This window comes from the organism of the source record quoted next, unplaced genomic scaffold, assembly GCF_019419815.1.
Source record: "Pyrus x bretschneideri cultivar Hongxiangsu unplaced genomic scaffold, Pyrus_bretschneideri_v1 Contig28, whole genome shotgun sequence".
Taxonomy (NCBI): Eukaryota; Viridiplantae; Streptophyta; class Magnoliopsida; order Rosales; family Rosaceae; genus Pyrus; species Pyrus x bretschneideri.
The window spans coordinates 4120745-4143844 of record NW_025999590.1 but is presented as its reverse complement, the minus strand read 5'-3'; the positions used below and the strand labels follow the sequence as shown (position 1 = coordinate 4143844).

The 23100-nt window shown below is 37.8% G+C and overlaps 3 protein-coding genes and 1 pseudogene across 4 annotated transcripts; 3 read left to right on the top strand and 1 right to left on the bottom strand.

Annotated features, from left to right (window-relative positions):
• Positions 1–3166: 3166 nt before the first annotated feature.
• On the top strand, positions 3167–8167 carry LOC103966882 (annotated as a pseudogene).
• An 818-nt stretch (positions 8168–8985) lies between these two features.
• Positions 8986–16367, bottom strand: LOC103966857 (TLC domain-containing protein 5). Its single transcript, XM_009380071.3, has 5 exons — positions 16052–16367; positions 15618–15758; positions 9635–9754; positions 9391–9486; positions 8986–9294 (listed from the first exon to the last, which is right to left on the bottom strand). The coding sequence occupies exons 1-5, from the start codon at positions 16268–16270 to the stop codon at positions 9145–9147; spliced, it is 726 nt and encodes a 241-aa protein (XP_009378346.2). The 5' UTR covers positions 16271–16367; the 3' UTR covers positions 8986–9144.
• A 1020-nt stretch (positions 16368–17387) lies between these two features.
• LOC103966855 (protein YeeZ) lies at positions 17388–19751 on the top strand. Of its 2 annotated transcripts, none has more exons than XM_048588480.1 (8): positions 17388–17636; positions 17738–17833; positions 17949–18027; positions 18265–18343; positions 18593–18632; positions 18725–18859; positions 19067–19204; positions 19315–19751. In XM_048588480.1, the coding sequence occupies exons 1-8, from the start codon at positions 17467–17469 to the stop codon at positions 19610–19612; spliced, it is 1035 nt and encodes a 344-aa protein (XP_048444437.1). In that variant the 5' UTR covers positions 17388–17466; the 3' UTR covers positions 19613–19751. The 2 variants fall into 2 exon arrangements, with proteins under 2 accessions (XP_048444437.1, XP_009378344.2); XM_009380069.3 differs by having other exon boundaries at positions 17390–17636; positions 19321–19751.
• A 453-nt stretch (positions 19752–20204) lies between these two features.
• LOC125479303 (protein TIC 20-I, chloroplastic-like) lies at positions 20205–21977 on the top strand. Its single transcript, XM_048588481.1, has 3 exons — positions 20205–20432; positions 20695–20867; positions 21110–21977. Exons 2-3 carry the CDS (start codon positions 20705–20707, stop codon positions 21745–21747), a joined length of 801 nt encoding a protein of 266 aa, XP_048444438.1. The 5' UTR covers positions 20205–20432; positions 20695–20704; the 3' UTR covers positions 21748–21977.
• The last annotated feature ends 1123 nt before the right edge of the window (positions 21978–23100 follow it).

Sequence of the window (23100 nt, the reverse complement as noted above, 5' to 3'; positions counted from 1 at the left end):
TGAATAACATGTCCATCATCCGTAGGTGAAGCTGAATAAAATAGCATAACATCCACACTGACACTAGCTGTGACTAGTGAAGCTGTTTGACACTGCTTTCGGCGGTGAAGCTGGGGGTATATAATATATCATATCTTACTCCTCCATCATCTGTGTCTTATGGCCATAGACATAATATCCGTGGTGTGCGGATGTGCCATATGATAACCCACTAGATAAGTACTAAAAACATATCTCAAATCTCGTATCAAACCTCGAAGCTCAAAAGCTCAAACCTCGACTCATAAATCCATGGCAATTCATATTCATAAATCCATAGAGTAAATCATATTCGAAAGCCATAGAATTTCATATATAGAAATCGAACACCAATATATATAGAGGCAGTTGATTAACTAGATACAAAGTTATGGAAAAAGTAGAGTAACTCCCAAGGAGATTAACTAGATACAAACCAGTCGATTAACTAGAAATCCAACACCATATATTTCCATTAAAGAATAACTCCCAAGGAGATTTGTCCAACTTAGATAGAGGCAGTCGATTAACTAGATACAAAGTTATGGAAAAAGCTTCAACCCATAATTTGTGAGGAACATATGAAGCTACTAAGAGAGTTCTAGTAGTCTGTGAGATGCCTGTGTTTGCACTCAACACAACCATTTTGTTCTGGAGTGTGAGGGCAACTATATTGATGAGAAATGCCATGGTTCATAAGAAAGGAATTGAAAACAGAACTGGTGAATTCCCCCCCGGAATCGGATATGAAGATTTTGATTTTATTTCCAACCAAATTTTCAGCATATACTTTGAAATTGACAAATACAGAGAACACCTCAGATTTTGCCTTCAATGGAAATAACCATGTGTACTTAGTGAACTCATCAACAAAGAGTACATAGTACTTGTAGCCACTAACAAAGAGCACTGGAGTTAGCCCTCTAACATCACAGTGAATCAACTCAAGACTGGCATAGACAATACTAATACTAGAAGAAAAGGGTAATTTGTGATTTTTACCTATGGCACAATCTATGCAAAAGAAATTATTTGTCACCACTGTGACTAAATAAAGCTTTATTGAAAATTTTCCTAAACATTGCTACAGAAGGATGCCCAAGCCTCCTATGCCATGTTTGAAGTGTAGCTTTAGTACTGAAAAGAGCTGAGTGTGCAGAAGTGGAGGGAATGCCTTGGAGAGGGTATAAACCTTCTCTAACTGGTCCTTGAAAAAGCATCCTCCCCGTAGAGCGATCCTTGATTGTTGAACAATTAGAATTAAGGGTTAAAGCACACTTATTATCGTTTAAAAACTGATAGGCAAAGAGAAGATTGAACTTCATCATAGGAACATGCAGAACATTATTCAATCAAAATGTAGCTGATGGTGTTTTAAGCACATAATTGCCAGAGTGATGAATAGACATACCTTGCCCATCACCAATGTACACCTTATCTTCGCCAGAGTAGGGAATAGAGGAATGAATAACAGAGATATCATTAGTGATATGGGATGTGGTGCCAGAGTTAATAAGCCAAGTAGGAGAGGTAGGTTTGGAATTGGTATGCACACACGTAGCAGTTAATTTGGCTTTACTAGCAAAAGCATGATTCATCATTTTCATAACAATCATGGCTTCATGCTCAAAGGAATGACAGATTTGGCAAGGATGTTTACCACCAGAATAGTTGTTATAGCAAGGAAATCCACTAGATTGAGAACGATTACTAGAGTTATTGAGAAAATGGCCAGAACGATTGCCATAATTATGAAAATTACCATGAAAATTGTTGACGTTCTTAAAAGAGTTACCATGATAGTTGCGTTGAGATGATCCTTTTCCACGATTGTTCTGAAATCTGAGAGGTGCATTAAACTGCACAACATAAGCTTGTGAAAGGGAGAGTACTATGATGTAGGAGGGAGAGGGCCCTGAGATTGAGCGGCAAAGGCCTGAAAAGGTTCTTGAGCGGAAGAAACAGTGCCCTTCTTTTTGCGATTCATGAATAATTCCTTGTTGATCAACAAACCATGAAGTTCATCCAGAGTAGTTGATGAGATGTGTAGCATAATAGAATCAATGAAGGATGCATATTCATCAGATAAGCCATTGAGAGTGACGGCAATTAGGTCATGATCAAAGACTGGTGATCCAGCCGCCATTAAAGCCTCAGAAATACCTTTGATGTGCTGCAGATACTCAGAAATCAAGAGATCACCTTTGGTGACAGAGTGTAAACAAGATCTGAGTTGATGAATATGAGCCGTAGAAACACCTTCGAATCGATTCTCAAGATTAAGCCAAAGATCACGAGATGAAGTCACACCAACGGTAAATGGAATAATTTCTTCAAAGATAGTGGAATTAAGCCAAATCAGGATATTTTGATCATTCTCATACCAAGCTTTATAGGCAGGATTAGGAGCTCCAGTAGGGCGACTGATTTGATCAAGAAGATAAGGCGGTGGACAAGGCTCGGAGCCATCAACGATGCTAGTGAGCTTGTAGCGCTTGAAAATCGGAGCAAATAGAGCTTTCAGACTAGGTAATAGTCACGTTTCAGCTTTGTAGGCACCATACAACTGATGTTCTGGATCGTGATCGAAGAGATTGACGAATTTGAGAAATTAGGGTTCATCGCAAAGAAATTGGGGGCGACGAACTCAGTCGGTACAGGATTTAGAGGAACAATTTTAGGATTCGGTGAAGAAGTTGACGACACCATTGTTGAGAAGAGGAAGAAATTGAAGATCAAGAGAAAGAAATGAAGAATTGAGAGAGATCTTCAAGATCAAGAAGAAGATCGGAAAGATTGAATCGCACATAAAGGCGGTGAAAAGATCGAAAAGCGGTTAAGCAGAAAGGCGAGTGATACTAAGATAGAAAAAATGCTTTCTGTATTTCAATTCTTAATCAGGAAGTAATTACAACTGAGTTTATATACACTTTGCTAAATAAGCTTAGTGACTAATAACACTAGATTAACCACTAATACAATGATTAGTTACAAAACAGAAAATATCTAAGTATGAGGTGTCCCCTTAAACACTGCGTTCGATTCATGCAGCGCGAACATCGGCATTCGTTTTGGTGACAGGAGTGATAGAACACCCGACGTAGTCCACTCTACTGCCGTTCAAGCCGCCGGGAGTGGCGGACCAAACCCTCTGAATTTCATGACGTTCAAGCTGGTTCTCTTGGTCTCCCACGAGCTCTCCCTTTCCGGTAAAAATCTGTAATTTTCTCGGAAAATCGGAAAGCAATGGGAAAATGGAAAATTGAAAAAAGCTTCTATCTTTTTAATTTAGTTTAGTTTTCCCTCTTTTTTTAACCGTAAAAAAATGGAACAGGAGGTCCATTGTTGCTGATGGAGCTGGCTTTCTTGGTGAGAGGAGTGGGGGCGGAGGTTGTTTGGATAACGAACCAGAAGCCGGAGGAGGACGACGAAAAGTCATGTCCTCTTTCCTTCTAATGTGCAATGGAGCCGGTGTATCAATTGAAAGAGTTGGTTCATCCAGCTGGGGTCGAACGCTTGGACTCAAAGTTTCCTACATGAGTTTGTGTAACAACCCGTCCCGGAATTTACGGAAGAAAATGGGTATTTTTGTATTTTCACTAAGTTTGGGGGATACTTTCCTTTTAAAATTATTTTTGAGTCTTAAATGGTGTGCCCAAGGGGCCCATCCCCTGATTCTGTCCCCCCGAGCCTCTCATCTCTTTCTTCTCTCTCAGTTTTCTCTTCTCTCCTTTCCCCCGACCTCTCTCCCTCCCTCCGAGCAGAACACACACACACCCATGCCCACACCTATAGCTCTTTTCTAACCCTGTGGTTGTGTTTTGGACGTCAAATCATGAAGAAACCACCTCGGAGACATTCCCTAGTTTTTCGGCGAGCACCGCCCATTTCGAGGCAATTTCCGGCCAAACCATGGCGAGTTGGCCAGGGTGCAAGGTATCAATCTCTTCGTCTCGCTGAGTACTACAACTTTCCTTTTTGTTTCACCCAATTTCATTGAGTATTGAAGAAGTTATACTCATTTGAAACTTACCTAGTTTCCGGCGGACACCCGTGGCTTCCAGGCTGTTTTCCGGCCAACTCCGGCCACGATGACGGGAACCAAGGGTATATTTCGATTCCTTATCTTCGGGGCTTCAATTTGGTATATTGAATGACATGTTTTGGTTGAGTTTTGAGCTTCATCGGAGCTTGGGAATTCTCGGGCTGAAATCCGGCCTTCTCCTTCCTTGGAATCCGGTGAACCACCAAAACCCAAGGCCTTTGGGCCTTTCCTGCCAAGCCCAAAACCCTGGGCAGCCCAACCTAACCTTTTTATTTATTTATTTTTTGTTTTGTTAATTCAAAGGCCTTTGGGCCGTTTCTTTTAGGGCCTCTGGCCCGTTAACCCTAAAACCCATTAGACCCAAACCCTTAGGCCTAAACCCGGATCCAACCCAAGTCCAAACCCTTTAACCCAATCCGGATCCAAGCCCAGACCCGTTTGACCTGTTGACCCGGACCCGAACCCGGTCTGATCGTTGACCTGGTCAACGGTCAGCGTTGACCTGGTCAACGGTCAGCGTTGACTTTGACTTTGACCTATCAACGGTCAACGTTGACTTTGATCGTTGACTTTTTGGGTTTTCGTGCGGGACCCCTCCTAGGCTAATTTCGAGGTCCTGAACCCGTTTCCGATGTCCGTTTTCCCAAATTCAGTCGTTTGAGTAGAGTTTGACTAAATGTACCATTTATGTGCTTAGAGGCAATTATTTGTGGCGTTTTCGTCTTCGCTAGTGGCGTTTTCATCTTCGCTAGTGGCGTGGCCTTTCGATGACGAAGTACTGTGAGTGGACCCCTTCTAAAAATGCATGTTTTGATAGTAGAAATGCATACATGAAAAGCATGATTTGATGATTATGTTTTATGAAACGTTTTACGAGATAACATGCTTACTGATGCTAGTTTGAATTATTACTATTTTTCCTATAACCCATGTTCTTATAGAATATCTGATGGATGACGATATGATATTTAGAACATGTTTAGAACACCTCTTTATGGTATAGATGATGGATGACTTTATACTATGAAGTTGATTTTCAATATATGTATGTTCACTGGTTTTGTACTTACTTAGTGGTCCTTTCCGCTACGGGACGTAGGGATAGATCCGGTCTGTCCCAGGCGACGGTTTGGTGTTGGCATAGGGCCTGAAGTGTGTTTTCCTCTGACTGTTTGCTCAGAGACGAGGAGCCAGCATGGGGCCTGAAGTGTATTTTCCTCTGACGGTCTGCTCAGAGACGGGGAGCCGGCATGGGGCCTGGAGAGTTGTATCAGACATTCACTAGTGTTTATTATATATATACGAATTATGATTTGAGACATTGCACGACATGCTAGGTTTCGGAAAACCTATGTTTATCATTATATTTGTGTTTTCATAAAACCTGGGGGTTAGTACGTTGATAACTGTTTTATTATATTTATATATATATATCAACTTAGTCCACTCATGTTTGTTTTGCGCCCCCTTCAGGACTTAGAATCGAGGCATACAATCCCGACGTCCAGGCACTTCCGCATCGGCATCTTCGAGTCCTCGTGGTGTAGGACCCACTCCTTTGTTTCATTTAATTTTATATTATTTTCTTTTAGTGTTCTAGATTAGTGGTGTGCTCTGAACACGGTCCTTATTTGCATATTCATTATTCTTTTATATTTATAAGCCTTATTTATCCCTTGTTTTCAGCATTTGCACTCAATAAATGGCTTTCGTCACCCTCGGGTGTCGGCCAGCACGTGCCTATCCTGGTATTTGAGGAATATCGGGGTCGGGACGTGTCAGTCTGTGCTTGTATCTTAACAGCCCACTGCCCACTGCCCACTCCTCATGATCTCTTTTTATGTTTTTTCTGTTAATGTTGTGTATTCAGGGAGCTCTTTAAGTACCTGAGGTGTTGAGTTTATCCACTATGAATATATTATTTCGGCATAGTTCACTCGTTCTTGGGTGTCCATATACCGGTGCCCTTCTAATCGTGAATTTTCTAATACTTGTTAGGGGTCGTCCCTGCAAAGGGTGAAAAAGCTATAGATACAGCTCTTAAGGCTAATTTGGTTGTTTTAAATACTTCTGTGGCTGGAAAATGGCTGGATGTTGTTCTGAAGGAAAATGTTTGTTGTGTTCTTCCAAAGGTGTTGTGGTGGATTCATGAAATGCGAGGGCATTATTTCAAAGTGGAGTATGTTAAGCATCTCCCTTTTGTTGGAGGTGCCATGATTGATTCACATACAACAGCAGAATATTGGAAAAATAGGACTCGGGAACGTTTAGGGTAATAAGAATCATACGATGCATAATATCGCATGCACCATATTCTATCATTCTTATTCAGGAAGCATTAATATGTTTCGTTTGCGCTTTGTAGGATCAAAATACCAGAAACCTATGTTGTTCACCTTGGAAATAGCAAGAGCTAATGGAAATCGCGGAAGATAGTGTATCCAGGAGAGTTCTTCGTGAGCACGTCCTCGAGTCTCTTGGAGTACGAAACGAAGATCTACTCTTTGCCATCAGTAGTAGTATGCTTTCTTTGTTATTACTATGAGGTTACTGTGTGTATGTACTTTACTCTATTTGTCACCGATAAAATTTATCATGGTGGAAGAGTACTTTGAATTCCTGCAACTAAACCTCTGTAATATGTTTCCAGTTTTGTTCTTTGTTTATCTTTGCAAATCTAAAGGACCATCCGTGCCATACCTGCAGGTGTTTCGTGTGGAAAAGGTCAGGATCTATTTCTTCGTTCCTTCTATGAAAGTCTGCAAATTATCAAGGAGAAGAATTTGCAGGTGCCATCTATGCATGCAATAGTAGTGGGAAGTGATATGAGTAGGCAGACAAAATTTGAATCAAAACTGCGCAACTTTGTGATAGAGAAAAAGATTCAGGATCGTGTTGACTTCGTGAATAAAACCCTTACTGTTGCTCCTTATCTGGCATCCATTGATGTTCTTGTTCAGAATTCTCAGCTAGGATAGAGTAATTGGGCCTATTTAGGTTCTGGTTTGTGCATCATCACATAAGAAGCTTAACTCTGTAATCACGTGCAGGCCCGGGGAGAGTGCTTTGGAAGGATAACTATTGAAGCAATGGCTTTTCAGCTGCCTATGCTGGTATTTCCTTTACCACACAATTGTACTTCATTTTCCGATGCATCATTTACCAGTCATGAAGATCTGCTTGATATTTCTGTCATCTATATCTATATCTTAGTTTCTCGGATCTTATTTTTCAATTAATCGTGTTCTTGTTTTCGTTTGAGCGACCCCAGGGCACAGCAGCTGGGGGCACATCACTGACAAATAACATTGTAAAATTGGCGACGCATGTAGAGAGGAGGTGTTGGAAAACTAGGAGTAATGGAAAGCATGGGATGGAATAATGGAAAGCATGAGTGCTGCTGCCGATGCTGTCATGTGCTTTGGTTCAACACGTTTCATAAAAAAAGAAAAAAAAAAAAATTCACATGCTGAAAACATATGCAGTTCGACACATACATTCGAATCTAGGATTTGTTAATTTGGCTCTGATACCAAATGTTGAAAAACTAGGAGTATATAATATTAACAAGTTTCCTAGATTACTAACAGATGTTAACATGATACCTGAGGCAGCCATTGTAGCAAAAAAAATGATATCTTCTACGTGTTGAAAGACTAAATGTTCTTAAGGTGTTAGAACCCAATAACGCAGAACTTTTCTTTACGAGTAGGGAGACCTTATATAGATCAACATTCACCAACTTCCCTCTATCATGAAGAGTTGGTTTTTGTCAGTTAACAGCAGTTTCATCAAATAAGTGGGAGTAAGTTATCTCCTCAATTGTTATCCATATTTCCTTAATAATAGGAAGCAGTTTTTTCCTCGTTTGCAACTTACGTCAAACTGTATTGTTACCAAATACATTTCGTCCTTCACTAAATGATAGTTTAGTCCAATTAAGTTTCCAATAGGAGGTTGACAATGGGCAAGAAGGGTTAAGAGAGAGTGAAGGAAAGATTTTTGGAACCGCACATGGCACAAAGGATTGCTTCGGTTCTAAGGGAGCTGTTGCAGAAAGCTAAGAGCCACTCCGATTTGTATCATATGTGGCAGATTAGGTAAAATTGAGAGAAGCTGATATGGATCCCAGGAAATCAAAATATGGAGAAGATCTTGGACGTTGAATTCGGAATTCATCAATGGTATACATATAGTTTCGTATAATGTAAGTTTTCTATTTATACATATGTGTATAGTTTAGAAAGTAAAATTTCCGAATCCGAACATTTTTTTCAGAAAAATGGAATGCATTTTAGAGATTCCAAGAATTCTGAATTTTCAATCCGACTTGTTACAAATTGTTCCAAACTCATTCCGAGAGAAAAAAAAAGTCCGAAACTTTCCAATTTTTTACTCAAATTATATATTTTCTGATCAATTTTTGTAAATTATTGTTTGTTTTGGAATTTGGATACATTTTTTTCAATATTTTTATGTCAAACTATACTTATATATTAAAAAAATAAGCATATTAGTATATCAAAAAATAATTGAATTTATACATAAGAAAAAGTTAGAGAATATTCAAAAGCTTATAAAATATATGATTTATGAATTATGTTCTGAAATTTCAAAGATTACTCTGATTTTGAAATTTTCGGATATGCCGAAATATCAAATTTGATAATTGTAATCTAATCTTATCTGATTTGATTCTGATTTTTTTGGAACGGAAATCTCAAGCACAACATTGAATAAACCCCAATCAGTGGCCAATCAAATTCCAATTGGTACACAAATGTGGTCTCTCTAGTGTTTTCCTATTTCTAGGATAGTGTATCACATACATTTTTTTCTCACACACCCATGTTAATTTTTGTCCATTGATTTTCTTTAATTCATTCTATCGGACGACTAAAAATTAAAAGAGATGTATGAGATGTAAAAATGAGTGTGAATAGCATCACCCTACCTTTTTACTTTATGTACATTGGAATTTAAAACGCAGTGTTGTTCACAAAACTTATCATCCAAGACATATAACTCCATAAAACATACCAATTAATTGTTTGGTAACTTCCATAAAAACTAATTAAATTTCAATTGGTGTGTGTTTCATGGGTTTGGGGATCGACTTGTTTACTAGAAGCAGTAGTAGTCATCGTCCTCTTGGTCAATTTGTATTTGACCATCCTCGCAATCTTGTAGAACCAGAAAGCGCTTACCAGCTGCAACCCCGCTGCCATTGCCTGAAGAACATGAACGGTTCAATGACATGTTTACTTACTTGGAATCGAAGTAACAATACCTTACTCAACGAGCAGTTCGAGGTAAAAGAAAAATACCTTGATGATGAACGGGTTGTTAGCAGACAGAGTCACATAGGTGAGATAAGGCCCGCCTACCATCCTCGCAACCGTGAATATAACTGCAAATAAAATCTGTATATGCAACAACATACATTTATTAGGATTCATTTGATAACTATTTCGTTTTTAAATTTTATTTTTTATTATTTGTGCAATAAATAGAAGAAAAATACACAGGAGAAATGAGGAACGAAGAAGAGTCGGAGTTTCAGTAACTTACATCGGCTGCTAGGTTTAGATCGGTGTCTCTGTAACCAAGCTCTTTGAGAAGCTCCCTTATATGGAGGAAGGGGCTGGACAGCTCTGTTATCCACAATGCTGCCACCATCTCCGACCCACACTAACAATTTAGCACCAAATGAGAATATCAATCCTTATCAGGATTCAGAATCAGTTCGGGAAAGCGTTATGAGTTATGACATGACTAATCTTAATTCGAAAGAACCATGCTTGGCTCATTTCTCCTTCCGTGAAATCACGGTTTGATACATAACGAGAGATAATTTAGTAAAATATCAAGAAAATAATTTATTAACACATGTCAAAAATTAAAGAAAAACGTACTTAACATCTAGCGATCGGTCATAACCAAAGTTCTTAACTGCAGCACAAACTTTTTAGAATTCAACTTGAAAGTGTTGGAAATTATATATTATAATTAATATTATAATATTTAATTTTTATATGAATGAAAAATAAGAGTCATGTATCATAGTTGAATTCAAATTCATGAGTTGCGTCTATTCGTTGGAACTTTAGGTAATGGTCACAATGTTTCAAAAGAGGGTGGCTTGAGTTCTATATAAACTCAAACATCCCACATATCTAATGGATCGAAAAGAAGAGTTTTCTCCAATGTCTTAGTAAAAATCCGAGTTGTGTCTTGAGAGTACGGAATATATGAAGTTCGCTAGAGTTCGAAGATTGAAGTGCTTTGAATTCGGATTATAGATTGTTGAATCATGGGAGACGGACGCCTACCCAACTACAAGCACAAGAGTAAGGGCAAAATTCTGTCTTTAGGACATTGCATTTATGCAAGCCTCAATCTCCAAGTTTGGTAGTTTTTCTAACTTTCTCTCTAATTGTTTATATTAATTTTGTAAATATTGATGTTGTGAATTTCTTTATAACTATTATTATGGTAATTCTTCTTGTTATTTTCATATTTTCTAATATTGCTCCAACAATCTAAAGACAGAATTTAATATGCAATAGTTAGAAAATATGTTTAAAAAGATTATGGGTTGTAAGACGTATATGCAGTATACGTAAGACAGTGAAGAGAAAAAGGTAAAAAAAAATCGTCAAACAAGTTGGAGATCTTCAAATCATTGTACGTGATGATCGTTATGAAAACATGACCTTTCGTTGTATTCCATGGTAGCGTAAATGAAAAATTGCCACCTTCTTAAGTACAAATGATTGACGGAAGATATCTAATTATGAGACTTCATATATATATTGATGAAGATAAAAGTAAAAAGAGAATGGATATTTTTGGATTTTGATTCATGCCTTTTGGATTGAATGACTTGATTCAAACAAAGGAGGTGTCTCAACCGCCTATTTTGGCGTTCTTGAAAATCGAGGTTCTAAAAAACGCTAGGCGCTAGTCGGGCGGCAGACTAGTGCCTAGCGCCTAGGCGGCCTAGACGGATTTAGGTAAATTTCTTGTATATCTCGTAAATAAGTACATATAAAAAATTATACTTGTATGAAATCCATGAAGAAGATAATAAAAGAATGATAAAATACAAAAATAGTATCCAACAAGTGTTCAAAATTTAAAAACACATCAAACATATATGCTATATAACTTAAGACATTTTAAATGGTTATATCTTATTTTTGAAACATAAAAGTAAAAATCCCACCAAAAACCGATCTGAAAGTTTAGCTTGTTTAGGTCAGAAATCATAAAGAGACAATTATGGAGAGGTGCATGCATCCTTCCTTCACCATTTCATAAAGCACACCACACGTGACCCCTCCCTTCCACCCATAGTCCCATCACTCAAATCAGCCTAGAGACTCCCAAACCATTTTGACAAAACCGAAAACTTTTTTTTTTTTTGTTTATTCTTTCCATCACTCAAATCAGCCTAGAGACTCCCAAACCATTTTGACAAAACCGGAAAGTTTTCTTTTTTTTTTTTATTCTTTTCATCATTCAAATTAGCCTAGAGACTCCCAGACCATTTTGACAAAACTGAAAACTTTTCTTCTTTTTTATTCTTTCCTTTTTCCTCATCGTCTTCATTATCTTTATGTTTCCTCTTTTTCAGTTCTTCTTTTTTTTTGTTTTCCTTCTATAAATTCTTCCTTCTTTTTTTCCTTCTTCTGTTTTGTGCTTTTAAGTTCCTCTTCTTCGGTTGATTTCAGAGAAGGAGTCGCAAAAGCTAAGAAGGTCGTGGTGCACAGAGAGAGGGAGTTGAAGCGGCGAGAAAGCTTTTACGATTCCAAGTATGTGTTTGGAATTTCTTCCCAGGAAACCATTTCACTCCGCCTAGATTGCCGCGTAGACAGCCGCCTAAGAGCGCCTAGGCGGACGCCTAATAGCTCCCTGATTTTTCTTAACGATTTGGACCTAATTGGATCGGCACACCTACGCTCAGTGCCTAGGCGCTGCCTAGGCCGTTTTTTAGAACATTGCTGAAAATTTGACACCGCACTCCATAAGAGGTACGTGTAGAATTGTCTATGAATTGTTAATTGACTTGGCATGCATATACACAGGCCACGAGGATCATGCATTATAATCTAGGATTATAAAGTTATCATTTATGCATTAATCTAGAACAAGTTTGATTCTAGAATACATGCATGTTTCTGTGAAGTATATGTCGACCAGTTATACATATATGCAGTTTACGGGAAAAGCAGAAGGGAAGGTAAGCATTAGGCTTTACTTGATTCGTGCCTTTTGCATAGTACGATTTTAAAAATTTGGCAGTTATTATGGCAATAAATCAGTAGATTCTGGTAAAGAAAGATTGAGAGACACAAATGAATGCCGTCTGTTTAATACTTGTGTTTCATATACAATCATGTTTGTAACTCTGATTTGAGGCTTTGCGATTATATGTTTTGACATGGCTGTTCACTCTTTGAATAAAACTGAACATAAATATGCTTTATATATGATAGTTAATAGTGGAGATTAGTATCAATCCGTGGGATAAGGTCCTCTTCAAGGAAGGGACTTCATCTGAATTTGATGCATTTAATTGATATACATGTGGCCAAGAACTTGTCGCAGAAAGATGAGAAATGGTGAATCAGTTTTATATTTAATGGATTTAAAACTGCCAAACGGTTCGGCTATCCGTGGAGTCTGACACATGCATACACTCTTGTCTGTTGGTGGAAACATACCAGTATGTATAAATAGAACTATATGATCTTTAGAGTTTGGCTCTGTGTTGACAAGGTATGATTGTGTTGTTATGAAGTGATTCCTCTAAGAGAATCAAATTGATGTGCAATGTACATTAGTTTAGAGAATCCTATTACTTAAAATGGAAGATCGAGTGGCTTCAAGATCCAGACAAATCATGTCTTGCGCATATGATTTGACGAAGCCATAGTTGGTATTGATATGCCATGCTGATGTTTTACAGAACAAAATTCCATGAAAAGACATTTGGTGGTGGACTAAAAAAAATGTGGCTCTCCACTTAAACGGATGTATCTGTTTGCAAAGTAGTATTGTACTCGTGGTGGCAAGTACATTAACTTAAATTTTAGTATCAATCAAATGGATTGATTTGCATATGCCATTTGTTTCCAGCCCATTTCAGACTAGGATAAGCTGGCATACACATAAATACTTGAATTTGTGCAAGAGTATTTGAGAAGCATATAGTGCTTGCATTTGTCCAAGCCGTTGATCATAAGAAAGATACATCGCTAGTATAATCAAATGGGTATGAGGGCCTGGAGGTTTTAATGTATTTCCTCTTCACCAAATTGTGTGTTTGGGGTTGTTGAAAAGATATACCACTTGGCATCATCTAATGAAAGGCACTAGAATATGGTATAAAAGTTTTAGACACGTACATGTTTGCAAAATTTGGAAGAGTAAGTCTTCAAGTAGGTCCTTATTTGAGATACTGGAAGATTAAGTCTTCAAATCATCTTGCAAAATAAGAGACATTGTCTAACTACATGCAGGTTGCAATTAGTCAGAGTTGCAACCTCATAGAAAGTGTACATACACTTGCATGCCAGCCAAAAGAAGTGCTTTTCTCTTGCTAGTGAGGCCTGAAGACCTAAGAAGATAGATAAAGTCTATCTTGGTTGTTCCCTACTTTTTAAAGTAGAAAACGTGATCAATTTAATGATAACATTAAAAGAAACTACAATTATGAAAGAATTGTGGGGGTTGGTTAAAAGTAATTTGCTAATTGAACAACATTTAAGATGTAATCTCTTGTAATGAGTAATTGTTTAAGGTATGGCAATGTTAGAGATCTTCTTACAAATACCTTAAATGTGGGGGAGTTTACCCAAGTGCGTAGTGTTAGCAAATTACTTAGTAATTAAGTCCTAATATAATTTTGAGGACTTGACATTTCAAACAATGTCAAACAACTATTCTCATATGAAATATAATTTCATAAGATGGATTGTGTACACCATTAAAAATTGTCAACCTAGTAGTGGATCCAATTATTAAAGGTTAGATTAGAGAGTAAGTTAATCATTGAGGGGAATGAGGTTAAAGCTAAGATAACTAATGAATCAGCCGAACAGAAACCTAACTTAGTTGATTGGAGATCCCATGGTCTAAGTTCAATAGGCAAACTAGTTGGGCATGATTCAAAGAAGTTAACACACTATATACCTCATTCCTATGATGGAAGAGGTGTGTTGTCTGCAGACTATTCTTAATCAGTGGTCAACTATGTGAGAGTAGAAGTGGGTCGCTTTTATAAGTATGAGATGGCTGAATTATCTAAAGCTCTCATGAATCTGGGATTTTTTTCATAACCAAAATGAACACAACAGTATGAACCGGAATATATTAGGATTAGTGTTGTATGTTGCTTATTGTCTCGGTTTACTGCTATGGTGAACATTTCAAGATTACATATTCATTGCGTCACCAAGTAAATCCGATAAGTATTCACTAGGGTAGGTTCAAGTCCAAAAGACACATCTAACGATGCATCTCTTGTCAGCCTGTGCTCTCAAATTCTTCCTACTTTTTCATTCATGTGGGGGATTGTTGAAAATTATATATTATAATATTTAATTTTTATATGAATGAAAAATAAGAGTCATGTGTCATAGTTAAATTCAAATTCATGAGTTGCGTCTGTTTGTTGGAACTTTAGGCAATGGTCACAATGTTTCAAAAGAGGGTGGCTTGAGTTCTATATAAACTCAAACATCCCACATATCTAATGGATCGAAGAGAAGAGTTTTCTTCAATATCTTAGTAAAAATCCGAGTCATGTCTTGAGAGTACGAAATATATGAAGTTCGCCAGAGTTCGAAGATTGAAGTGCTTTGACTTCAGATTATAGATTGTTGAATCCTGGAAGACAGACGTTTACCGAACTACAAACATAAGAGTAGGAGCGAAATTCTGTCTTTGGGACATTACATTTATGCAAACCTCAATCTCCAAGTTTGTTAGTTTTTCTAACTTTCTCTCTAGTTGTTTATATTAATTTTGTGCACATTGATGTTGTGAATTTCTTATAACTATTATTATTGTAATTCTTGTTGTTCTTTTCATATTTTCTAATATTGCTCCAACAAAAAGAACATCTCTATAACCTAACAGAAATTTCGGTTGGGCTGCCTGACTAAGGTAGTTCTCACATCAAATGAAATTAACATGCCGTCATGTGTTGCATATACTCTCATATTTTGTAAAGTAAGCACTCAAACAGATGTTTAACAATACTAAGGGAAATAATGGTGCTATCCTCACAGCCTTCTCAATTTTTCAATCATTACATCAAATTTGAAGTAGATCAATTATAAAAAATTAAAAAGGGTGTGTGGGAAGTAAAAATTGGTGTGAAGATAACACTTTCTTATTAAAAGTGACAGGACAGTGCTATCCAGTATTCACACACCTCTTTTTACCCTCACACCTTCTGATCGTCAGATCAAATGACAAAAATTAACAGAAAATGTGTGGAAAGTAAAATAAATGTGTGAAACCCAAAAGGAAACTAGTTTACCTTTTGGTAGGAAAGGCCAGCTCCAATGCCAACAATGCTGACCAAATGGTGGAAGAAATTATCAGGATTGAATTTCTTATCAAAGAGGCAACAAACCAGATCGTATATGAGATACGAAAGGCTCGCAGCCAGTGCTTTCATCTGCGTATATATTATGATCAACCATTCACAAACGTTATCGGATGCTTGATAATCATTTCATTTTCAGTTTTTAAAACAAACAAAAAAAAACTAATTATTTTAGTTTTCACAACTTGCTTTTTGAAAACTTTTCGGTTTCAAATTTTATTTTCTGAAAACAAAAAACAGTTGCCAAACCTAAATAGTTATCAGAAGCTTCTAATTGAGCTACTCTCATTGAGCTCTCTAAGTGTTTTTATTTTATCTTATAAAACTTAAAATTATTATTCCCATGAAAAAACAAAACAAAATACCTGAGGAGGAGACGAAGTTGAAGCCAGAGGGCACATAGGGCAGTTCCAGTCTTTAACGGAGAGGGAAGCTAAAGTGACAGCCACAGCTGCATGAACTGTGGAAACAAGGCGGTTGCAGAAGTCGAACGATCGCTTCGGAAACATCCTTCGTACTAACAGAAACCCCGTCGTCCATGAAATCACCCCCAACACCACCACCCTTGCAATTTGCTCCTCCATCCTCCTCTCCTCCTCCCTCTCTTTTTTTCTGTCTTTTTTTTTTCCTTCTAATTTCTAACAAATGAAAGCATAAAATGTTTGATGCTGGAAAGCTTTTAATTTGATTTATGAATTTGTTATTGGTTGGAATTTCATTTAGTTTTAGAACTTTTAGTAGTTGGATTTGAAGGCAATGGGAGGAAAGTTGGTCACTTGCACCAAACTTTATATTAAAATTAAATGATATGACTACCAGAAAATAAGTGAAGACAATTTATTTATGGCTTCCGTTCGTTCGTTCGAATCATACAAATTTGCTGACATTAAAAATGATTAATTCTTAATTAATTGTTAGTTGATCAAAATCATCGGTGTAAAATAGTCGTGAGGCATTAGCTGGATGATTCTTGTTTCAGAACATCCATTGTATTGCATGCACTGCATATATGTACCTCTATCAAGTGTAATAATACAATTAATACAATTATTTGAAAACTTAAAAAAATTATATCAGTCAATTGTATTACAACACTTAATGTACCGAAATATGTTCCCGACATACTAAAAAGTGTCTCATTTAATATTATTTGTTTATAGTCATTATTCTACGTTCATGGAATGAACACACTCATCAACTTAATTAAAGCTTAATTGGTTAGTCACTTTGTTAACTATAATTATTAAAATGAGTGAAAAAAAAAAAATTCTTTTGATACAAGTTTTACCTAGTAGGTGAGTCGAACTCATAACTTCGAATATAAAGGTAAATGCTCCTTTAACTAAATGAGTTTCGAGCCTATGTACAACAGTGTACCTCCTTGTTCCCCAAGTTGTATAATCAACCAATTTCCTCTATACATATGTCATATTATAACCATTCAGTTCTGTAATCTCAATTTATAGATCATGTATGCAAAATATCTATCAAATTGAACATCTTATATTAAATATATTATACACGTATCAAACAAATCAACAATTTAATGAAATATTCAGTGTTTGACATATTTACATTTCTACGTGACATTTCAACTTTATTGATTTTGACCGGAATTCTTATTTGGGTTGGTTGGGGCCCGTTATTCATAAAGTTCATCAGTTAATTGTGGGCCGTAACTGGGTCAGCAACCCACATTAAGTGAGGGTGTCCACGTCATCATCTGCAGAAATCCGATTCTGATTCAGTGTTTCTCTGGATTGAGCTCCGATATTTCGTGATGGAGTTGTGTAAAATATCGGGTTCCACGGCCTTCCAATCCGGCCGTCTCCCGAAACATTCCGTCATCCGAATGACCGGCACGGAGTTCAGACCTCAGAACCGGATGTTCATCGCCGGAATGGGTTTCGTCGGCCAACGCCTGGGGCGCGAGCTCAAGAACCAAGGATGGTAATTAAATCTTAATTACTTCTGGTACTTAATTTCACAGTTCATGAACTGAATTTCAAATTTAGGGTTTTTAATTTAAGCATAATTGTTGCTGTTATTAGGGACGTCTCTGGTACTTGCACTAGCATTAACAAGAAGAAGAAACTTGAGGAAGAAAGAAGCTTTCAGATTTACCTTTTCGATGCAAATGAGCCAGAGTACTTCTCAATTTTTTTTTAATTTAATGTAAAGTTTTTTAATTTAATATAAAATTTTTAAATTTTCTTTTGCTTTTTGGTTTATTTGGGAAACCAATATCTGGATATTGTTCAGTGTGATCATCCTTGATGCTATCAAGAATCATACCCACATGGTTGTCTCCATTCCTCCTGTTCCCGGCATCGGTGATCCGGTATGATTCGTTCTAGCACAGTTAGGTTAGGAGATATTCGAAATTCGAAACTGGTTATCAAGTTTAGTGACAATTTCTAGAGGGAGCTGTTATTGGCAATTCAAAAAAGATATCTTGCACTCCTCTCGTAAAAAGCTACGAGATGATTGTGCATGAAGGAGTGCATAATGACGTTTTTAGAGTGTTAATGACAGTTTCCGTCTTTAGGGGCAACTAATGTTGGCCTTGCTTTTGTAGATGCTGCATTATGAACAAATTCTAAGGACAGAACTTGTGGGTGGAAAGCTTCAATGGCTTGGTTATCTGTCATCAACTAGTATGTATGTTTTCGTTGTGAGATAGATAAAATGTGGTCGACAAGCATTCATATTATACACTTAATCAGAAAGTGAATTCTAACATTGTGATTTGACTCGAATTAGACTCATTATGCATCTCGCTTGTTGCCCCCTTTCATGAGAAGTGACAATGTTGCATTCTCCGTTTCATCAAAATAGTTGTGTGTGGGTTGTTTTCTCTCATGCTCACCAATGTTAGTTTTTTACTATGGAATTGCTTCTTCTAGGTGTTTATGGAGACACTGGCGGTGCGTGGGTAGATGAGGAGTAAGTGAGTGCATCTAAGTTAACGACTTTGATATGCAAACTACTGCTCAGCATAACAAATTGTCTCAGGAACTTTGACTATTATTTGGCAGTTATATCCCAAACCCCACAAGTGAGTCGGGCAGGTTAAGGTTAGCAGCTGAGGAGGGATGGTTCAATTTCAGCCAGAGTCTTGGCATCTCAACACAAGTATTTCGGCTTGGAGGCATCTATGGTCCTGGTAGAAGGTTGTGATAAATTCAAAACCATTATGTTTAAATTCTGTCTTTTCTTTTCACTCTATAATTATAGGAAGCCTTCCCTGTTTCTGAAGTTTCAAAATTGAAAACACATCTCTTCTTAGCAATTCAGTGTCAGATCTCTGCTCTAATAGATAAAGTTTTCGCTTCTTTCTCTAGCTAAAAGTTGGGTTTCTTGCAAACTATTTTCTACAGTGCGGTCGATACAATAGTCAAGCAGGGAGCTTTATCGGAGAGTCAGAGAATGAGAGGACATAAGCGGTTCACATCAAGAGTTTCTGTTGATGATATTTGTCAAGCAATTATGGCCAGTATATGTACACCGTCATCCAGGTTGGTTCTGAGTTTCATTTTTTCTTAACTTTGTTTGATTTTTTTTTAAAACCATTTGTTCTAAAGGTGTGAAACATGGTTTAGATACACTGAAATGATAGACTTTAAAGTCGCAGGCGGGTTTACAATATTGTTGACGATGATCCAGCCCCAAGGGAAGAAGTATTCGAGTATGCAAGGGACTTGGTTGAGAAAAAGTGGCCTGGCTGGATCAAACAGCCTTCAGAGCAAAAAGAGTCTTTGGTTATTGCTAACAAGAGAGGTTTACGGGGAGAGAAGAGAGCTTCGAATGCTCGCATGAAGAATGAACTAGGAGTGAGGCTGCTACATCCAAGTTATAGGTCGGGATTGCAGAGTATTATCGAGCAAATGGATAGCCCTTTTGAACACGGCAAATTGAATTCATGAGTAGCGGAAGCGGAACTCTCCAAACATCGAACTTTTTGCTCTGTTGTTTTAAACATTTTTGGATGAAAATTTAATTTCCGGCAACCTTGTTTTCGTTGTTTGACAATCTACTAAAAGAATTGATCTTTAAATCAACACACTCCAAACACGTTTTGTTCTTAACGAAAGTTATGTGCATGCATTGTCACTTATGGCGGCCAAACGGCTCTTGTGCTCTCGCATCACACATTTTAACCGTTACGTGTAAAATTCATCACACGTGAAGGAGTGTGTTCTCGAATTGAGTTTTTCCAAGTCTAGGAATTACTCCTTTCAGAACTGACTTGGGCTATTGCCATTGAGCTACACTTTGCTCAACTCTCCAAACATTCAAAAATGGGCCGGGTTTATCCTGACCCATATCCTAGATTGTCAGCCTCGGTGGTTGTCTACTTGGGAACCGAATTCCCTGAACTTAGGAGGCTGAGCCTTCAGAGTAAAGAATCTGAACCGTTGAAATTTAATTCAACTATTACAAATTAGAGATTTCTTTAAAAAGTAATAATAATTACAACCGTTGAATCAAATTTCAATCACCCGTATAATTTGCTCCGGAGTCTCGGCCTCTAAGCCCAGGAGGGGATCCGGTTCCGTCTACTTGTCTCTCTATCTGGCTCGTTGCTTTCTCTCTCCATTAAGTCTGTTCTCTTCGGAACAAGAGACGGTGTCTCATCTGTTCTCTACCAACAACAAACTAATCGGAAAACCCTAAAAAAATCGATTGAAGCGGCGCAATCTTAAGCGGGTGCTGTGATCTGGTTCCCCAGCTTCTCTGTTCTGGGTAATTTATCATATGAAATTAGGGCTTTTCGGCAACTGGATATTTAATTTCTGGGATTTAATTGTTTTTGGTCTGGAAGTGAAAATTTAGGGTTTTGGAATTTAGGGTTCATATTTTTTTCCTTTTTCAAGCTGAGAGATTTGTGCATGTTTTGTATTTACTGGGCTGCATTGTAAATTAGTAACCGGAGAAATTGGAGAAAAATCTACCCCTTTATCTGGATTATGTTTTTGACTTGTGAACTTGGGTTTTATTTAATCAGGTACCTGGCTATGATTCCGAATGGATGCGCCATGCCCGCCGGGTGTAGTTCTATGAGTTTCGGAGAGTGTAAGCCATCGATTTCTGGTGGCCCTTTCTTGTCATGTGCTTCCCGTTTTCCGATTAAGGCGACTGTGTTTCCATGCGTCAGGTCATGGAGAGCTCGGCAGAAAGGTAAGTCTCTCGGTCGTATATTTCATTGTGAATGTCCTGGTTGTTTAATTCCGGTATGAAAAGTACATCAGTGTGTAGCTCTCAATCCTATCTCTGTTAATGTGCTTGACACACACTTACTTCACCGGCTATCATTTACTGACACAAAAATACGTATCTGCTCAAATAGAATTTGACGTATCATTTGCCAAACCAATGTTGAGTTGAGTGCGGGTTTTGATTCGACATCTATTTTGTCCTAGTTATGCCACTTTTGAACCCCTGTGCTGCATCGAGCCCATTTTTCAGCAGGGGGCATGGTAGCTTGTTACGCACAATCCCTGCATTGAAAAGTAGATACGAATCTCGAATGGCTCCTCAAGCATCTAAGGATGTTCCATACAGTTTTCGGTTCCCTCCAATGACTAAGAAGCCAAAGTGGTGGTGGAGGACATTAGCCTGTCTCCCCTATTTGATGCCCCTACATGAGACATGGATGTATGCTGAGACAGCGTATCATCTACACCCTTTCCTGGAGGACTTTGAATTCTTAACATACCCGTTCCTTGGGGCCATTGGGAGGTTGCCCAGCTGGTTCTTGATGGCATACTTTTTCGTTGCGTATCTGGGAGTTGTGAGGAGAAAGGAATGGCCTCATTTCTTCAGATTTCATGTGGTGATGGGCATGCTGCTGGAGATTGCCTTGCAGGTGATAGGGACTGTGAGCCGTTGGATGCCGCTTGCTGTCTACTGGGGTAAGGTTGGGATGCACTTCTGGACGGCCATTGCATTTGCTTACCTTTTTACCGTGTTGGAGGCCATACGTTGTGCTCTTGCTGGCATGTATGCTGATATCCCCTTCGTCTGTGATGCTGCATATATTCAAATTCCATATGACTAACAGAGTGAACGAAAGCACAAGAGAAACTCATAAAGAATGTTGTCTTCGCATTGTTTGGATTTTGTTGTACGAGATGAAAACTTGTTTGCCGAAGCAGTTTTTCGAAAATCGACGTTTGTCTAAATGTTTTAATTGAATCAGCTTGGTGTGTGTTCTAGCTGACTTCTCGTTCAGGTCTTGTTTGCTTATTTCATTGTTAATCAGAATTAAGGTGTTTTGTTGTTTTTCTATTCTAATTTTATGCCCATTTCGATTTCCTTTTCTTTTTCTTTGATGTGGGCGGTGTCAGTGTGTAACATATCGATGAAAAATTAAGGATTGATATGGAAAGGGGGTGAAATGCAAATTTTACCCTATATCGGCGAGATGTAGGAAAATCAATGAATATCGACTATATATATTGATCCACCACACAAATTTTGCCAGAACTCATTGCAAATTTGGAACTTTTGAATTTGTTTTTTTTTTTTAAAAAAATCTCTAATTTAGACTAAATTTGAATGAGTTGATATACCCACTCATTGCAATTTTCATAATTTTTGTTGAAGGGAATTGATATCAATATCAATATTGACAAGTGTCCCTTTAACATAGTGGTAGAAATGTGTTGAGCTCTTGCATGATAACGTGGGTTCAAAACTCGTCAATGGCTAATCTAACAATTAATCTTACAAATTCTATCATTTGACAAAAAATAAATATCAATATCCATATTTTAAATGCTGAATGTGGGCAAGCGGCCCTTTACCATAGTGGTGGAAATAAGTTAAGCCCTTGCATAACGACCTAGGCTCAAACCCTATCAGTAGCTAATATAATATTTAATTTAACAAAATTTATCGTTTGATAAAAAAAAAAAAACCCTGACAATGGGAGGGTTTGGGATTGGGCTGATTTGCATCTTGATATCATGAATGGATCACTAGCGACCAAAATCATGAAGTGTGGGCCTCAATGTAAACTTCATACCTAGCGGCTAGCGGTTTGGCGGAGGCAGAGAAACTTATTTGCACCTAGAATGTAAAGGTGAGAGAAACTTTTTTATTTTGACCTTTTCAAACCTAATTTTTTTACACCCACCCAATAACTTCCCAAGCCAGCAGCCCAAGTTTTCTACCTTTTGAAACTTAATTTTTAACGTCATTTCTCTTCTCCCCAGTATCCTTCGCCAGTCCTCACCAGCGGCTACCGCCACCACTCTCTCCCTTCTCCTCCATTTTATTTTCTGTGGATCCTTCATCATCATTTCCTTTGCATCCATTGATCTCTCTTGCGGGTCGCACCTCCATCCCCACACAACCACGATGCCACAACCAAAGAACAACCAGCTCACTACGATATCTAAAGACGCCC